The sequence below is a fragment of the Telmatherina bonti genome (assembly GCF_933228915.1).
Source record: "Telmatherina bonti genome assembly, chromosome: 3".
Taxonomy (NCBI): Eukaryota; Metazoa; Chordata; class Actinopteri; order Atheriniformes; family Telmatherinidae; genus Telmatherina; species Telmatherina bonti.
Window position 1 is genome coordinate 39,616,041 of NC_136621.1, and position 18,036 is coordinate 39,634,076.

At 42.9% G+C, this 18,036-nt stretch overlaps 1 protein-coding gene across 1 annotated transcript in view; it reads right to left on the reverse strand.

The window, feature by feature from the left end:
* myh10 (myosin, heavy chain 10, non-muscle) overlaps positions 1 to 18,036 on the reverse strand; it is an 83,112-nt gene that overhangs the window by 21,945 nt on the left and 43,131 nt on the right. Inside the window, exons 17-27 of the mRNA XM_079265005.1 lie at positions 14,951 to 15,065; positions 10,670 to 10,863; positions 10,448 to 10,569; positions 10,299 to 10,368; positions 10,041 to 10,201; positions 7,620 to 7,728; positions 7,405 to 7,536; positions 7,114 to 7,320; positions 5,115 to 5,252; positions 1,331 to 1,454; positions 1,014 to 1,185 (exon numbers count right to left, since the gene is read on the reverse strand). Coding sequence (XP_079121131.1) covers positions 1,014 to 1,185; positions 1,331 to 1,454; positions 5,115 to 5,252; positions 7,114 to 7,320; positions 7,405 to 7,536; positions 7,620 to 7,728; positions 10,041 to 10,201; positions 10,299 to 10,368; positions 10,448 to 10,569; positions 10,670 to 10,863; positions 14,951 to 15,065 — 1,544 coding nt within the window. The remainder of the gene's footprint in view (positions 1 to 1,013; positions 1,186 to 1,330; positions 1,455 to 5,114; positions 5,253 to 7,113; positions 7,321 to 7,404; positions 7,537 to 7,619; positions 7,729 to 10,040; positions 10,202 to 10,298; positions 10,369 to 10,447; positions 10,570 to 10,669; positions 10,864 to 14,950; positions 15,066 to 18,036) is intronic.

The following is an 18,036-nucleotide window of genomic DNA, read 5'->3' on the forward strand; positions in this document are numbered from 1 at the left end:
TTTTCGCTTTTATTTCATAAATTTATCTTTAATTATTTATTTAATTCACTAAACTTTTAACCTGAAATCAGAACTTCAACATGTTTTTATTATTATTGTTTTATTCTAGTTTTTTTTTAAAAATTATTTCTCTGTTAAAGTTTTCATTTTAGCAACAGAATTTACTGGAACCAAAATGTTTTTGTGTAAATTTAAATGTTTTATTTACAAGAGAAGAAACATTTGTTTGTTTTTCTTTCCTCAGATTTTCCAGAAGATTTTTCCATCAAAGAGCAGAAAATATTATAAAACCATGAAAGTATAAGTATGAATCCATCGTGTCACAAATAGTTTTCTTTCCGCTGGCGACCATGAAGCTGGTTCTGGTGGCGTGGTCCAGTGTTTACTGCCGTGTTTTCAGCTGGAAGAAGCGCCTGAAACAACCTCACTGCTGCTGTAAACACCGATTAAAGCTTGGATTTAATGACGACGCTCTAAACGAGGCCCGTCAACGTTAACGAACATCCAATCATCACCGTCTGTGTGTGAAACCAGTCCAGCAGATGTTTGCCGTGGCGTCCTGCGAGTGGGTCGCTGCGGAGACAACGGCATGGAACGTTCCGCCTCGATGCGGCTTTTCCCCAGACGTGTGGAAGGTTCGGCTCCATCAGCATCAGCCTGCTGTTGTTGACGTTTGTTTACAGGAGGGAAACTTGTAAAACCGGACTCGGATGGAGCACAGATTAAATAAACTGCACGTGAGCTGAAACAGAGGAAAACCCTGGCTACGGGGTCTCCTACGGCGTTCTTCACGGGCTGCTGTCCTGCAGGTTTTGCATGTTTCCACCTGAGTCGGACCGAGGGGTCAGCATGATCGGGTCGCATTAGATCTGAATCAGGTGTTGGAGCAGGGAAACTTGTAAAACCTGGATTTTCTGGCTGAACATGTTGCAGCCTGACAGCAGGAAGGTCTGTGGTCCAGACGGCAGCTCTGTGGCACCGGCTGAACGTGGAAGATGCGGACGCTGACTGACCTGGCCAGTGCAGCCTGCAGCTCCTCCTCCTTTTTGGCCAGCTGCATCTTCAGCTCCTCAACCTGCGCCTGCAGCTCGGCTATCTGGTCCTGCAGGTCCGTCGTCTCGGCGTCCAGTTTACGTTTGGCCTTCTCCAGCTCCTGCCGCGTCTTCTCCTCCTTCTTCAAACGCTCTGACGGGGAAAAGGAGCGCATCACAGATGTAAACGCAGCAAACAGGAGGAATGGTCAGAAGCTACAGGAGGCAACGAGTTCATCACATCAGCAGCTTCGCGGCTCGTTTTAAACAGCGACTGGAAAACCCGGTTGGCGACTTACCCTCAAGGTCCACCATCATCAGCTCCTGCTTGTTCTTGACCTTGCCGAGGTTCTTGGCTTTCTCCTCTTCCTCCGTCAGCTGGGAGGTCATCTCCACAATCCTGTCCTCCAGCAGCTTTTTCTCCTGTCGGGTGAAAACAACAGAAAGCTGCGATTTGGCTTCATTCTTCACATGTAAACCGTTTCGTCCTGCATCCTGTGGCGCGGCGCATCGTCCAGCGAGCTGCCGGGTAGCCTGGCGTTCAGCTGGACCATCAGGACCGTCACCATACGCTGCTGTCCCGATTCCATTCTGGTTTGTTTGGGTGACAATTCGATTTAAATTGCAATTCTCAAAATTCTCCAATATTGCTGATTTTTGTAGATTAAAAATGAATTTTTTTTAAAAAAAACTTCTTTTTTGCTCGTAATTTTTCTTGATTTCAGTTAGAAAAAAACAACCCAGCAGACCATCATTCTGCTGCTATAATGCCCAAGAAGACAAATAAAAACATCAATAAAAACAATGGAAATAACTAAATATTTATAGTGGATTAATTTGATCTAATTGAAAAATTACCAAAAAAAAATTTAAGAAATTTTTTTTTTAACACACACAAAAAAAAAAATCTATTTTTCAACAACAACAACAAAAAAAAAATCAATTTTAAAATTGTGAAACAAAAAATATCCTGATTGGATTGGGATTTCACCCCCATGAGCCATCCCAACCAGAAACCTAGAAATTCAACGTTATTCTACCAGTTCTGCAGAGACATGAAGTAAAATTATATAAATATATCATGTAATTTTCCAAAATGGGAGAAAATTATGTGAAGTATTACTGCTAGAAACTAAACGTTGCAATAAAAAGCTGCTAACGGAAACCGACACGCCAAGATATTTTTACGCCTCGATATCAGAGTGTGAAGGGAACACGTCACCAGGTTTTTTTTTCTCCCCCCAACTTTATTTCTTGTATTGATATTTTACAAAGAAAAAACATAAATTAAAAGAAAAACCAGAAACAATGAACCACCGAACCAGCCAGAGGGGGAGAGGCAATGCCATCTGTCCATTCAGTTTCAACAGTCAGTGTCTCTGTGAGTCAAAATATGTGCAGTTCTTTCGGTGCCTAAAGGGTCCTTTTTGCTTTTTCACATTTTATAAGATGGATTGATATATAATTTCAGTTCTGCAAGAAAGACGTTAAAGTAAGGTTTGTAGCCGTTCCATTTGCATTTGTGAACGTGGTATTTTCCAATTATTATTAGCAGTTGAATAATGTAGAGCATATCTTTTGATAATTCATTCAATGTTACATAAAGTACAGCATCAAAAACATTTAACTGAATATTGAAACCCATCTTAAAACATATATATATATATATCTATAGATATAGATATCTCTATATCTATATATCTATATATATATATGTATATATATATATGTATATATATATGTATATATATATATCTATATATCTATATATCTATATCTATATATATATCTATATCTATCTATATATCTATATCTATATATATATAGATATATATATATATCTATAAAGTTCCATCTCTCACCAGGTGATCATGTGACCACTTCATTTTAGTCAAACATGGCTTCTGGACGACTTCTTTCAGCAAGCCAAATATCTGCTTCACAAGCCGAAATGTTTGGTTTCTCCATCCTTCTCAACATGGAGTCTCACAGGACGAGATTTATCGCTAATACGCCGAACAGCGTTCAGTGGAAACGCGTTGTAGAAATGTCGCTTCGATTAGGTGACAACCGAATAAAATGCAGCTTGGATTTCCATAAAAATTAAGGCTCTTTAGGGAAAAGTTGACATATTAGCTGAAACACACAGCTTCTGTTTTTGACCATGATAAAAAATACAAAAATAAAATCGTTAACAAACAAACCAAGCGCTAAATGAGACGGAAGAGTCTTATAAAGACTCTTATAAAGGAGCCGAACTTCCGTCACGAATGCAACAAGATACCATTCATGTTGTTACGACTGCGGTCGTCTCGTGTGTTCTCTTGTGTTTTTTCAGGTGTGCGCCGATGGACCGACGCGCCGCCCGACACCAGCATTGGACCGTCGGAGGAGACGGGTCGGGACGGGACTGGCTCGCCACTTTTTTAAAAGGAAGGCATGTCTGGTTGGAGGGTTCATAGAGACGAAGCGGGCGTACCATCCTTCGCATCGCGTTGTGTCAGGCATTCGTTAAAAGCTGTGAGCCTGTTTGGTTTAAGTTTTCTCTTGTTTTTGTTAGACAAGGAGGTAAGAACCTGTTTTTCTGTTTTCGCATTTATTTTTCATCGGTACGTTCAAACCCGGAGCATAGGACCTGTTTGGTTTGTTATTGTAACGTTTGCTCACTTTTCCCCATTATTACCTCTGACTTGTTTTCCAGATCAGACGTCTTCTGTTAGAGCTTTGTTTATTATTTTTGTTGTAAAATTAAAAGCATCTTTTCGTTGGAATCTTCCTGTGTCTGACATAACTGAAGGTATTTTCCTGTTGCGCTCAGAAACCCCTAGACTGGGCGTAACCATGTGAACGCTTTTTAATTGATTGTTTATTTTATTTACTGCGCGTGTTTATGTTACTGATCGTTCGGTCTGGTTAGCCGCCTGTAAGGAGCTGGTTAGCGACACTTTACACAGTTTTTATTTTATTTCAACAGTTTTATTTGTACATTTCGGGTCTCAAACCAGCGGCAGTTCAAAACGACGATTCCAGCTTCACCGACAATTTTTAAACCGCGACGCTGGTACGATGGAGGAAAAACCAACAATGCAACTTTTCTAAGCCTCCATCCATCTTCTGCTGCTTATCCGGGGTCGGGTCGCGGGGGCAGCAGCCTAAGCAGGGAAGCCCAGACTTCCCTCTCCCCAGCCACATTTACCAACTCTGCGGGGGGGATCCCGAGGCGTTCCCAGGCCAGCCGAGAGATATAATCCCTCCAGCGTGTCCTGGGTCTTCCCCGGGGTCTCCTCCCAGAGGGACGTGCCTGGAACACCTCACCAGGGAGGTCCAGGAGGCATCCTGACCAGATGCCCGAGCCACCTCAACTGGTTCCTCTCGATGCGAAGGAGCAGCGGCTCTACTCTGATCTCCTCCCGGATGACCGAGCTCCTCACCTTATCTCTAAGGGAGAGCCCGGCCACCCTGCGGAGGAAACTCATTTCAGCCGCCTGTATACGAGATCTCGTTCTTTCGGTCACGACCCACAGCTCATGACCATAGGTGAGGGTAGGAACGTAGATCGACTGGTAAATGGAGAGCTTCGCCTTCTGGCTCAGCTCCTTCTTCACCACGACAGACGGGTGCAGAGTCCGCATTACTGCAGACGCCGCACCGATCCATCTGTCAATCTCACGCTCCATCCTTCCCTCACTCGTGAACAAGACCTCGAGATATTTAAACTCCTCCACTTGAGGCAGGACCTGACTCCCGACCCGGAGAGGGCAATCCACCCTATTCCGGCGTTTCTAAACCTGCGATATAAAAACAGGAACTTTAACCAGCTGCAACAAGTTTAACCTGCACTGATTGGCCCGCCTTTCTTGCACGTTACAGCAGTTATTTTTGTCTTTTACCACGTGTCAGCGGGTCACGTTTGCCTCCTACGTCTCAGGAGCTGCGATGTGACGAGTGCACACTGCGACGAGCACGCTCAGGTTGTTGTCAGATATAAACTCTGACAACAACCTTTCCTGATGTAAATCAGCAGTTTATCTGATGAGAAACTTCCCGCCTCGTCTGTCTGTTGGTGGTCTGGGACCTCCTCACCTTCAGGAACTTGGAGTTTTGGTCCTCCAGCATCAGAATGTCCTCCTCCATCTTCTTGATCTTCGCCTCCGCCGTCACTTTATCCAGCTGCAGCTTCTGTCTGGCAGCCTCCTCTTCATCCAGCTGTTCCTCCAAGTCCTGCAGAAAGAAAAACACAAACATGTAAAATCACCGAAGCGCCAAAGTGTCGTTTTTACAGAATAAACAGAATTTATGACCACATAAATATAAAAACTATGATTTTTCATCACATTTACAGCGTTAGTTGGGAGAAAACCTGTTTATTAGTTTAATAAAGATTCTTTTATTACAGAAAACATTCAGGTTACATCTGTGTGAAGAAGTGAAAACTCGTCTAAATGCAGAATATTATTCAGCAGCAGCGACTTTCTGTTGTCCTGTTGTGTCCCACAGCGACGCGGGACACTTTCCCATCCTGGCAGCAGATCTGCAGCGGGTTCAGACCAGACTCTGGATCCTCGCAACACAAAGTCTTTCCACATTCCTGGAGGTGTGGATCTGCTGCTGCGTTTGGGACCGTCGTCCAGTTTTCTGACCCAGTTCCAGACAAACTGCAGCAGACGTGTCGTCGGCTGCTCGGCATCGTCGGAGCAGAAAGCGTTACGGAGCATTCTGGATCATCTGTCAGGAATCCAGAATGTGGGGGGGCGATCTGGCCGGGTGTGTGCGTTGGGCGCACTCGGAGCGCATCCACAACACGTTGAGGGCGCGCGTTTGGGGGGCACGGTAGATCGTCTTTCCATATGCAGGAACTGCAAAAGACATTTCTACTGTTTTATACTGAATGTATTTCCAATCATCGATATATCCTGAGTTTACCACATTATTATCATTAATATTTCATTCAGTCATCCACTAAAATCCATTTAAATAGAAAGAAATGTTGGTTTTGTGGTAAATGTTGCTCTGCAGTTGGGATTAATTAAGTAGATTAATTTTTTATTCGAGCTAACATTTCCAGAAGGTTTGTGTGAAACGGAGCAGGAAGAAGTCGTAACGTTTGCATGAAAACAGAAAAACTCTTCCAGGTCCGCAGCATCCAGACTCGTCTTCTGTCCTTCGCTCCAGTTTTCTCCAGAGAATAAAAAGTAGCAGAAGTCGATCCTCAGATGTTTCTAACTTGTAGAATATCAGACTGAAGCAGCGACCGCCTCCCTGTAGGCTGCCGTCTCATTCGCAGGGTTTATCCAGAGGTCAGAACCAGCAGCAGAAACGTCTCCGGCTGCTGCACGCCGGGATCAAGACGACTTTCCTCCCAGTGAGAGCAACGTTGGGAAATCCTCCCGCAGGGCTTCATGATGAAGGACCAGTAAAACACGAACTCCTCCGACCTGCGCTGAGCAAACATCCACCTGCAGGGTGAAATAAACCGTTTCTCTGCGACTTTCTCTTCGTACACGGCAAAAACTGAAATCTAAAGATAATTCTTAGTTTCATGCCAGAGTATTTTTACTTGTTTTGGGAAGTCTTGACAAGCCACATTTTCTTGTTCTGTTGGCAGATAATTTATCTTATTTTAAGCAACATTTACCTCATTTTTTAACTATTTTTTTGTTTTTTTTAAGGCTGAGTTTTTGCAGTGTAGCTGTTTTGTTACATCATCCAGGAGGTTCGCTGGTTTGGTTTGTGTTTAAACTGCGCTGAACTCAGAGGACGGTGTGGCAGAGGAAACCTGCCACACTGGACCGAGACCCCCGGACTGTCCTGGGATCAACTCTCAGTTTCTGCTCATTAAATGACGAAAGATGTGAAGGTCCGGCTCCAACCACAGTTTTTCTCCACATTGCTCATCCACCTCAGATGCAGATGTTTATCAGTCATCCTTTCTCTCCAGATGTTTTTACAACCTGCAAACATCTGGCTCGGCTGCAGCAACAGCTTCTTTAGTCTTTACCAGCCGGAACGTCTCCAAACCACAGGAGACGATGCTTCAGTCGATATTTTGGATTTTTACAAACAAAAGGCAACAAGAGATAACCTGGATGTGGGACTGCATCTTCTTCTTCTCATTCTGCAGGCTCTGGTTCCTCTCCTCCTCCTCCTCCACCCTGGACTCCAGGTCATGCAGGATCTCCTCCAGCTCCTGCTTCCGGGAGAGGAGGCGAACTCTCATCTCTTCGGCCTCGGCGAACAGCTCCGTCTCTGCGTGGAGCTGCTCTGCCAGGATGTTCTTCTCCTCAAGGAGCTGCAGACAAAAAAAAGTGCAGAAATCACGCAGAAAACATGCAAACGGAGTAAAGTTTCTCCTTCCTGCAGCAGGTGATCCTACCTGCTGGTGTTTCCTCTCCATCTCCACCATCTCGTTCTCCACCTTCAGCTGCCTCTCCTTCACCTTGATCAGTTCCTCGTCTTTGGCTTGTAGCTCCTCCTCCTGCCGGGTGACCTGCAGCAGCGGCTTCACCTGGAAGCAAGGAAAAAAGCTTTCATCTCTGATCTTTGTGTCCATCAGTTTAAAACGGAGATGTGTTCAGGTGGGCGTCTCACCTTGGTGAAGAGCCGCCACCACTGCCAGTGCCGCAGCTTCAGGTAAGCAGCACAGTTCCTCTGGAGGACCTTCAGGGCGCTCAGCTGCTGCTGCTTCTTAGCAAACGCTCTGGCGGGACAAAATCATTCAGGAAGGAGAAACGGAATAAACGGTGAAAAACAAGCTGCAAGGCGGCAAAAACAAGTTGGACTGAAGCGAGGACGATGTGGTGCTGATGCTGCAAAAGAAAGATGGAAAGGTGCTGGGTTCATCCGGTCCTGGACTTGGTAAGTCCAGGACCTGGAGCTGGACCGCGGTCCCGTCAGGACGTCTGTGGGACAGTCTGAGGACATAAAGTCTGAAAGACGCAGCAGCGTGATGCTTTCACAGCTCGCGACCGGCTCTGGTGACACCATCAACACGTCTTCTCTGATTGGTTGGCTGTGCGTCTGTCAGATGCAAATATTCAGTAAAATCTACCAAAGTTTAAAAAAGAAAAAAGAAAAAAAGATGGTCAGAACTTCATAACTGAAGCAAACGTTTCCGTTGACTTGACGTTTATCCGAATGTTGCTGTGTGAAACATTTGGAGCAGGTGTGTGAAGATCTTTACTGTTAGCTGCTAATATGAGCGATAAGACAAGGATAAACCGTTTACAGGTGAATTTAATCCACTCTGTTGGGTGAAAACATCTGCATTAACGTCATCTCAACAAGAGAAGCTGCTTGTTTATGTGCCGAGTTTTCCCTGAGCCTCGGGAAGTCAGGCCGGTGAAAGGTCACGTCACATTGGGAAAAAACAAACACAAAAAGATCCCAAAGTTTTAGGAAGTTAATTCATTTTTCATCAAGTTAAACAGATTTATTATTTATTAAGTCAACGCCTAAAGGCAGATTCCTGATCAATGCAGAAGACGGTTCTGCAGACAGACGGTTCGTCCATTTCCTGTGTCAGTCGTGTCTAATATTTTCTGTTTTCATGGAGCTTAGTTATCAGTCACATGACGCAGGAAGCAGAACAATTCCACCAGAAACCACCAGGGGGCATTGTGGAGTTGGATAGCTGACACACAACCAGAGAAAGGAACATACCAGAGAAGAAGAGGAAGTGACGTAGAAACTACCAGATAGAAAACATAGACATCATATATACATAGACGCTGCGTAGCATTACGCTACCAATGCGAGCTGATGTCTCATCGCGCCGCCATCTTGGATGGGTCTCTATGTGCCTCCAATGCATTTATTTGTAAGGTGTAGGTCCAACCACAACAATAATTTTACCAATTTTTACCTGATTTTTCCTCGCAGTTTGGTTTGTTACAAAGGACAGAGATATTGTTATGATACAGATCACTATAAAACATTAAAAACGACGTGCTTTTATGCTAAAATATATTTTTTAGCATATTGTTAAATAGCATTAACAATAGCAATTGTTAATGCTATTTAACAAAGACATGAGATATATACAATATAAATAAATGTATTTTATACTAACATGTTTGTTTTTTTATTGATGCATTTGGATTTATCTATTTTTATCTGGTCAAATAAATTCTGAAAATAAAGTATTCTATCAAAACTGTGCAATTCAGAAGTTACCCAGAAAAAACACTTGAAGATCGCAAACCTCCGCCAAGGCCTTTAAAATGTTCCTGGATCCAAACGGTGATCCGGATCACCACCAGAATTATACCTTTTCACATTTCCAACAAGTCCTGAAAATTTCATGAAAATCCGTTCATAACTTTTTAAGTTATCTTGAACACCAACAGACAAACAGATAAAGGCGGTAAAAACATAACCTCCTTGGTGGAGGTAATTATGCTACCATGTAAAACTCTGTGAAGCATCAATATCATATTTTTCCATAAACACCTCATTGGAGTAAAATTTATCATTTGCATTTAGTAGCTTATTCACTGTGTTAACATTATTTATAAACCAGTCATGTAGAAAAGTGTTTTGTTTGTGTGTAATATATACGCCTTGTTCCACAGAAAACAGTTATGTGGGGAAACTACGTTGAGTCTGCAGCAAGACTCGAAAGTAGAGACCCATCCAATATGGTGGCGACACTGGTTCACTCTCCAGCGCTCAATGAGGCGTTTACGTATATATGATGTCTATGTGCGTTACTGCTTCCAGTCTCAACATGTGGAAATGAACGCTGAGCTCAGCACTGCCCCCTAGTGGATGAACTGACTGCACAACTACGGCAACAGGAACGACAGATGGAAATATGAAGCGACGTGTGACAACATGTGAACAAACGTCCACCTTGACGCACGTAAAGCAGCAGAAACGGCTTAGAAAGGGTGCCGACTACATCCAGATCTGAGCTGGACACACACCAGGTTTATGACGAGATCCGTTCCTTTGCAGTGGCGAGGATGGAAACTACGATTCATAAACTCAGTGCAGAGATCTGAGACTCACTTGCGTGCCAAGTATCCACGGCACACGGACTGGAAGTAGATGATGACGTCGGTGATCTTCAGGTCTCTTTCCTCCTCCAGATGAGCCAGAACTCCGGTCCTGAAAAAGATCTTACTCTGACCGATACGAAACAGGTTGGGATCCAGCTCCAGGGCTTGAATCTGAGAAACAAAATGTTTTATTTAAAGGAACTTTTTTCTTTCTGCTCACAAGTCGCTGCCACAGTTTTAACACAACATAAGAAGAAGGAAGGAGCACCATTCTCTCGCAAGCTTGTTTTCCATCCATGAATCCCTTGGGGATGGCGTTGGGAGTCAGGATTTCATATCTGGAAGTGAGAAGAGTAAAAATATAAGCTGCTGAGGAAGCCGAACTCATCTCTGCGAAGGAAGGAGATGAAGAGTCACCTCTGTCTGAACTCCTGGAAGACTATGCGGTTGGGGAAGCCCTGTCTGCAGATACGAATCCCCTCCAAGACGCCGTTACACCTCAGCTGGTCCAGCACCAGGTGAGGCTCCAGTTTCCCAGCCTGTTGGACGAAACAAATCATTACAATAAAAAAAGAATAAAAGTCTACAAGAAAATTCAATTGAACACATCAATACTTCCAAAGAAAAGCACATATTTACTCTTTTTTCGTGGTTGGGGATTATGCAGCGAACAAAGTTAGGGTTGGTGTTCCTCAGGGTGGCCATGAGTTTGGTGAGAGACTCTTTGTAGAGCTGCCCAACCGTACGAAACATGCCCTTTTTCGTTTTGTAGGTGGCGCCGAACGCTGTCTCATTCATTCCTGCCACCTGGTCCAGACCTACGATCCGATCGACTGGTGCGGAGACAAAGACGGAGCTCGTTAGGAGGACAAGTCCATTACGATGACAGGAAGAGTAACTGCAACATGGCGGCATAAAGTAGCTACACCAACACCTGGAGATGGGTGTAAACATCATACTGCAACACTACAGCAGGACACTAACGTAGCACAATGTCTACAACTGCAGGTGAAGCACAAGGTCTACTTCCTGGGGACTCGTATCTATTTATACGAGTTAAGTGGATCAATCAGACGTCTTCACTGATACCAGATAAATCCACAACAAACACCAAAACATAGAAAGAAAAAACTATATTAATGTGATTGATGTAGAATCATCTGTATGCAATAATAAGAATTTCTAGCGGGTTTTATGACAAGCAGATGTTACGGCTAGCAGACATTAAAGCTAACAGATATTATCATGACGAGTTCTCAGAACCAGCAGAAGTCATGACGAGGAAATTTTATGGCTAGCGGACATCGTTGTTATGGCTAGAAGGTGCTTTGGCAAGCAGAGGTTGTCCCTAGCGTACGTTTATGCAATCTGATGTTATCACTAGCAAGTGTCATGACTAGGAGACATTATGGCTAGCAGACAGGGCTAGCAGATGTTATCACTAGCTAACCTCATTGCTAGTGGCCATTATGGCTAAATAATGTTTTGGCAAGGGGAGGTTGCAATTAGTGAATGTTGTGGGTGGTAGAGTTTATGGCTAGCGGACATTAATGCTAGCACGTTATTGCTAACAGATATCATGACTAGAAGACATTATAGATAGCAGACAATGCTAGCAGATCTTATCACTAGCACACGTCACGACTAGCAGACTTCCTGACTAGCAGATGTTATTACTAGCAGACATCATGACGAGCAGACGTTATGGCTAGCAGACAATGCTAGCGGATTATCACTAGTGGATGTCTTTGCTAGTGGTCATTATGGAAAAATGATTTTTTGGCAAGTGGAAGTTGTGATTAGTGTATATTGAGGGTGGTGGAGTTTATGGCAAGCAGAAGACGTTACATATAGCAGACAATGCTAGCTGATCTTATCACTAGCGCATGTCATGGCTAGCAGACATCCTTACTAGCAGATGTTATCACTGGCGGAAATCATGACGAGCAGACGTTATGGCTAGCAGACAATGCTAGGGGATGTTATCACTAGCAGAGGTCATGATTAGCAGATGTTATGGCTAGCAAACAATGCTTGCGGACTTTATCACTAGTGGACGTCGTTGCTAGTGGCCATTATGGCAAAATGATGTTTTGGCAAGCAGAGGTTGTGATTAGTGTATGTTATGGGTGGTGGAGTTTATGGCTCCCGGACATTAATGTTTATTGCTAACAGACGTCATGACGAAAAGACGTTACAGATAGCAGACAATGCTAGCAGATCTTGTCACTAGCGCACATCATGATTAGCAGAGGTTGTGACTAGCAGATGTGATCACTATCGCACCTCATGACTAGCAGACATCCTGACTAGCAGATGTTATCACTGGCTGACATCATGACAAACAGACGTTATGGCTAGCAGACAATGCTAGCGGATGTTATCACTAGCAGAGGTCATAATTAGCACATGTTATGGCTAGCAAACCTTAATACTTGCGGACGTTATCATTAGCAGACGCTTGCTAGTGGCCGTTATGGCTAAAAGATGTTTTGGCAAGCGGAAGTTGTGACTAGCGTACGTTAATGCTAGCAAATACTATCGCTAGCAGACGTCGTGACGAGAAAACGTGTCTTATGTTGATATTTTCTGTCAACTTTGGTCTTTAATGACGGATAAAAAATAAAATAAAAACACAGAAAACATAGAAAATTATTTACAGGTTTTATCCTGAAGACTATTTGAAAACTTTATGATTCAAATGTTTAACCAAACACACCATGGTTTATCTTTTACAGTAGACATAGAATTTAAGTTTTTTTTGTTTTTTTTTAAAGAACACATTGAACTGTGGACTAAATTATTGGTAAAAGTTTGAGTGAATTATCTTGATTTTTCTCTGAATCATCCCTCACTTACATGTATGTAAAGATACTGGAGGCTTATCTTTATGTCATAATTTTTGGTTTAATTTTAAATGTCATTGAACATACTCCTGTTTACAACAAGTATAACCAGTTTTATGTTTTGCATTTGTTTTCTTCTTGTACCGAACCATGACCTTAAAACCTGGCATCCCAACAACTTTGTGCAGATAAATCCGTCATCCTGATAATGACACATCAGGTGGACCTCTTTAATCATTTCTTTTGGTTTTTTCATCAGAAGTTGGAAAAAAAAATATTTCAGCAACTTTTTCCTCCTTTTTTCTGAAAATTCCCACAAGAGCAGGAATTCATGAGCCAGACTTCCTGAGTTGGAAAACTGGCCTGAAAACCTTCTGGATTGTTTCCCGGATGATTTCTTCACCAGTCTGAGTTTCTTTTTGAACTCTTAGTTGGCAAATATTTTCACTTATTAAAAAACCTGCATGACGCCTGGAATAAGAATAAGTTCCTCGTCTAAATCTTAAAACGCAGAGTTGTTGGATTATAAACTTCCAAACATAAATACAAGAAGAGCATAGTCAGACTTCACAGCATTTTTATGACTGTTGTGACTTAAAACGCCTGATTTTGCTGTTATTTATTTATTTTGTTGTTTTGACTTAGTGAGGCATTCTAAGGCCGAGAGAGATATAATCCCTCCAGCGTGTCCTGGGTCAGGGTCTCCTCCCAGAGAGACACCTCACCAGGGAGACGTCCAGGAGGCATCGTGACCAGATGCCTGACCCACTTCATTTGGTGCCTCTAGGAAGAGGAGCAGTGACTCTTCTCTGATCTCCCTCCGAATGACCGAGCTTCTCACGGTATCTCTAAGGGAAAACCCATCCTCCTTATATCAGTCGGTTCTTCTGCTTTCTACGCACAGCTTCTGACCGTAGATGAGGGCAGGAACAATTAAAGACAAATTGAGAGCTTTGTCTTTCAGCTCCTTTTTCATCACGGAAGACTGATGCAGTCCGCATCACATCAGACGATGCATTGATCCCCCATCCTTCCCTCATTCCTGATCTAGAGTAAGACCCGAAAAACAGGAACTCCTCTGCTTGTGACAGGACCTCATTTCAGACTCAGAGAGAGACTCCATCCTTTTCCAATCTGAGGAAAACAGTCTCAGATTTGGAGGTGCTGATCCTCATCCTAACCGCTTCACATTGTTCTAGTGAGAGCTGGAGATCACGATACAATGAAGCCCATAGAACCAATCCTGAGTCCACCGAACCGGATCCCCTCATCCGCTCGGCTGCACCAGCTGCAGAAACCACATTTATCTCTAGTCCCATATTTTCAACATTTGGCTGAGTAAACGTCACACATCAACGCCTAACAGAGCTGGAAGTTCAACACTTGGACTTGTGTGACATCTGGGGTCTGGACTCCCCCATCAGAGCCAAAACAAAATTACCAAGAGCAACATCTGGTTTCACTTTCCTGCCAAAATCCTGGACTTCACCGTCACAGTGAAAAAAAATAAGACACACAACGATCACAAGACCGGTTTAAGTCCACAAATTAAAGCACAATGGTTCAACTAAAAGCAGGGAACTTAACTCTTTTCTACTTTGAACTGACTAAGGAATTAGGTGGTGCTACAAACAAAATTTGTGTCATATTCTGCATGATGCACAGCTGCAGATCTGGGCAAAAATATACCAGCAAACTCCAGTTTATCAGGTGGTATTTCTCCACCCCAAGCATCCCGAGCAGCGTGGCGTCACAATGCAGCGCTGCTCTGTCTACAGAACTACTGCTACAGCACAGACTCAGTCCTTCACCTTCAGGCTCATCCAGACATGTGACATTGTCATAAAATGAAGCCCTTTGAATGGTTTGAATCTCTATGAACACAAGAGAGAGAAAGACAGAGAGAGAGGGGGGAGGAGGGCTTGTTGAGTTAATGTTCAGGTCCGGCTCAACAAGGCAGACATGTTAGTAGGTTTAACAGACATGACGAGTAGTTCTACACTCATTTAAACAACAAATCCAACAGAAAGCCTCTCAGATTGAAGCGTTAAAACGTTGCTAGCAGGCAGGTTACCGTCTTTCCAGAGTTCAGCCACAAATTTGTCAGTGGACTGATGCAGAAGGGTGGCTACGTTGTCATTCAGGGGGTCCATGTTCTTCATCAGCCACTCATCCGCCTTGTAGTCGACCTGCAGCAATAAACAGGGAATGTTCAGGACACGTGCAGCATCAACACACACACCGTCCACGATATGAGGAACACTGGTTTAGCTGTTGCTGATTGTGTCCGTCCCTTTATGGTCACAGTGTTACATCTTCTGGTGGAAACTTCCAGCAGTAACAGTTTCAATCTAAATGTACGTTTCTGTCTCTGACTTACGCAAACATAAGGTTCAAACATCGTCATACGTCACCACCTTCACGCTTCCATGCATCGTTTATGTTGCGATATCTTTTTTTTTTTTTTTTTATGTTGCGATATTTAAGTCAGTTCATCCACTAGGGGGCAGTGCTGAGTTCAGAGTTCCTCAATGTGTTTTTACCACAGACTGTATATAAAAAGATGGGCGGAGCCTCCGTGACGTCACCCGGAGGTTTCTGAGGAGCTGAATTGAAGCTCGGTGGGCGGTTTCTACCGTCGCCATCTTGGCAGGGGCATGCGCGTCGTCTTGGCCGGAAAATACAAATATGGTCAAAGAGGTGGAGCTGAGAGGGGGGCGGTGAGCATCATGGTGGATGATTGACATCGAGCAAACTCTGAGCTTTCTGTAGCTAAGAGCTAACCGTGCTAACCTCGAGCTAACAAGGAGCTAACTAGATAACGGGGGGAAGCGGGATAAAGCTGGTTGTTAACCAGCTAAAAACCGCGATTGTTCTACATTCTTCTGACTTGAAGTGGGAGATCGGGCACCTGTCAATCAAAAGGACACAGCCCTAAATATGCAGAATTTTGAGATTAAACTTTTTTTAAAAAAACAAAAAAAAACATGTTTATTTCTGATGTAAACATGTTTATTTCTGATGTAAACATGTTTATTTCTGCTATAAACATGTTTATTTCTGTTGTAAACATGTTTATTTCTGCTGTGAAGTTGGTCTTTCTAACAAGGGAGTCTATGGGGATTTGTTCTGTTTTGGAGCCTCTAGTGGATGAAGTGGGAACTGTAGTTTTATGCAGTTCTGCAAAGGCTTCACTTTAAACTGCCAGAAGCTCCATCCATCTTTCATATACAGTCTACGGTTTTCACAGCGTCTGGTCATGGTAATGCATCACTATAGTTATTTGTTTACACTCATCCAAAAAACACCAGAAGAAGAACAAAACCACAAAGTTTTTTGCTGTTCTCAACCATAGACATCATATATACGTAGACGCCTCATTGAGCGCTGGAGAGTGAACCAGCGTCGCCACCATATTGGATGGGTCTCTGCAGTCGAGTTTTGCTGCAGCGTCAACGTAGTTTCCCCACAAAACATTTTTGTGGAACAACGCATATATATTACACACACACACAAAAAACCCCCACTTTTCTACATAATTGGTTGATAAATAATATTAACACAGTGAATAATCTCCTGAATGCAAGTGAATTGTTAGAATTATTATGATAGAATTATTCCTACACACCAAGAACCCAGTAGGGGCAACACAGGATTAAAAAGTAGAAGTAGAAAAAAAGCGTAGCTTCATATATGAGTAACGAAGCAGAGCGCTGGAGGATTTAATGTACTGCACAAAGGACAATCATGAGACAACAAGTGGGGAGAAGACATTACATTTAACAAAGAATGAATGAAGGATAAAATAAACCTAAATTAACACTAATACACACACACACACACACACACACACACACTATATATATATATATATATATATATATATATATATATATATATATATATATATATATATATATATATATATATATATACCTTTCAACACCAGTCAGACAAAATAAGATTCCCAGTGCTGTGCAAGGTTGGGGTTGAAGATGCCATCATATACCTGCTCCAGAGAGCACACTCTCATCTGGACCATTCAGGCAGCACTCTGAGGGTCATGTTCTTTCATTTCTCAAGTGCTTTTGATACCATTCAGCCTGCTTTGTTATGTGTGAGGCTCCATAAATTCCAGGTGGATACCTCCACAACCACCTGAATCTATGACTACCTCACAAACAGACCCCAGTTTGTGAGACTGAAAGGTTGTGTGTCTGAGATGGAGGTCAGCAGCACTGGTGCACCACAAGGAACTGTACTCTGGCCATTCCTCTTCACTCTGTACACCTCAGACTTCCAGTACAACTCTGAGTCCTGTCATCTGCAGAAATACTCTGATGACTCTGCAGTTGTGGGGTGTATCAGGGATGGACAAGAAGCAGAGTACAGAGAACTGGTCAGTCAGTTTGTTAAATGGTGCGGTGACAATCATCTCATATTAAATAGCAGCAAAACAAAAGAGATGATTGTTGACTTCAGGAGGAAGAAGAATAAACAAAGCACTGTTTCCATCCTGGGAGAGGAGGTGGAGGTGGTGGAGGAATACAAGTATCTTGGAGTTCAGCTGGACAACAAACTGGACTGGAAATGCAACACTGAATACATCTACAAGAAAGGTCAGAGCAGACTGTACTTCTTAAGGAAGCTGAGATGGTTTAACGTCTGCACCAAGATGTTGCATATCTTCTATAAGTCTGTTGTGGAGAGTGCAGTCAGCTTTGCAGCATCTGCTGGGGTAGTAGCATCAGAACCAGAGACTTGAAGAGAATCAACAAACTGATCCAGAAAGCTGCTTCTGTGCTTGGAGTAACTCTGGAGCCGCTGGAGCTGATTGTCCAAAGAAGAATGCTGCACAAGCTGATGAAGATGATGGAGGATTCTTCACATCTCTCCACAACACAGTGAAGAAACAACAATGTGTATTCAGTGAGAGGCTTCTTCAGGTCCGATGTAAGACTGATAAGATACAGAAGATCATTCCTGCCAGCAGCCATCAGCCTCCGGAACAAGACCTCATCAAATAAAATAGTATATACTACAATATTGAATTTCCCTTTGGGGATTAATAAAGTACTTTTCATTTCATATATATACATATATATATATATATATATATATATATATATATATATATATATATATTTATATATATATATA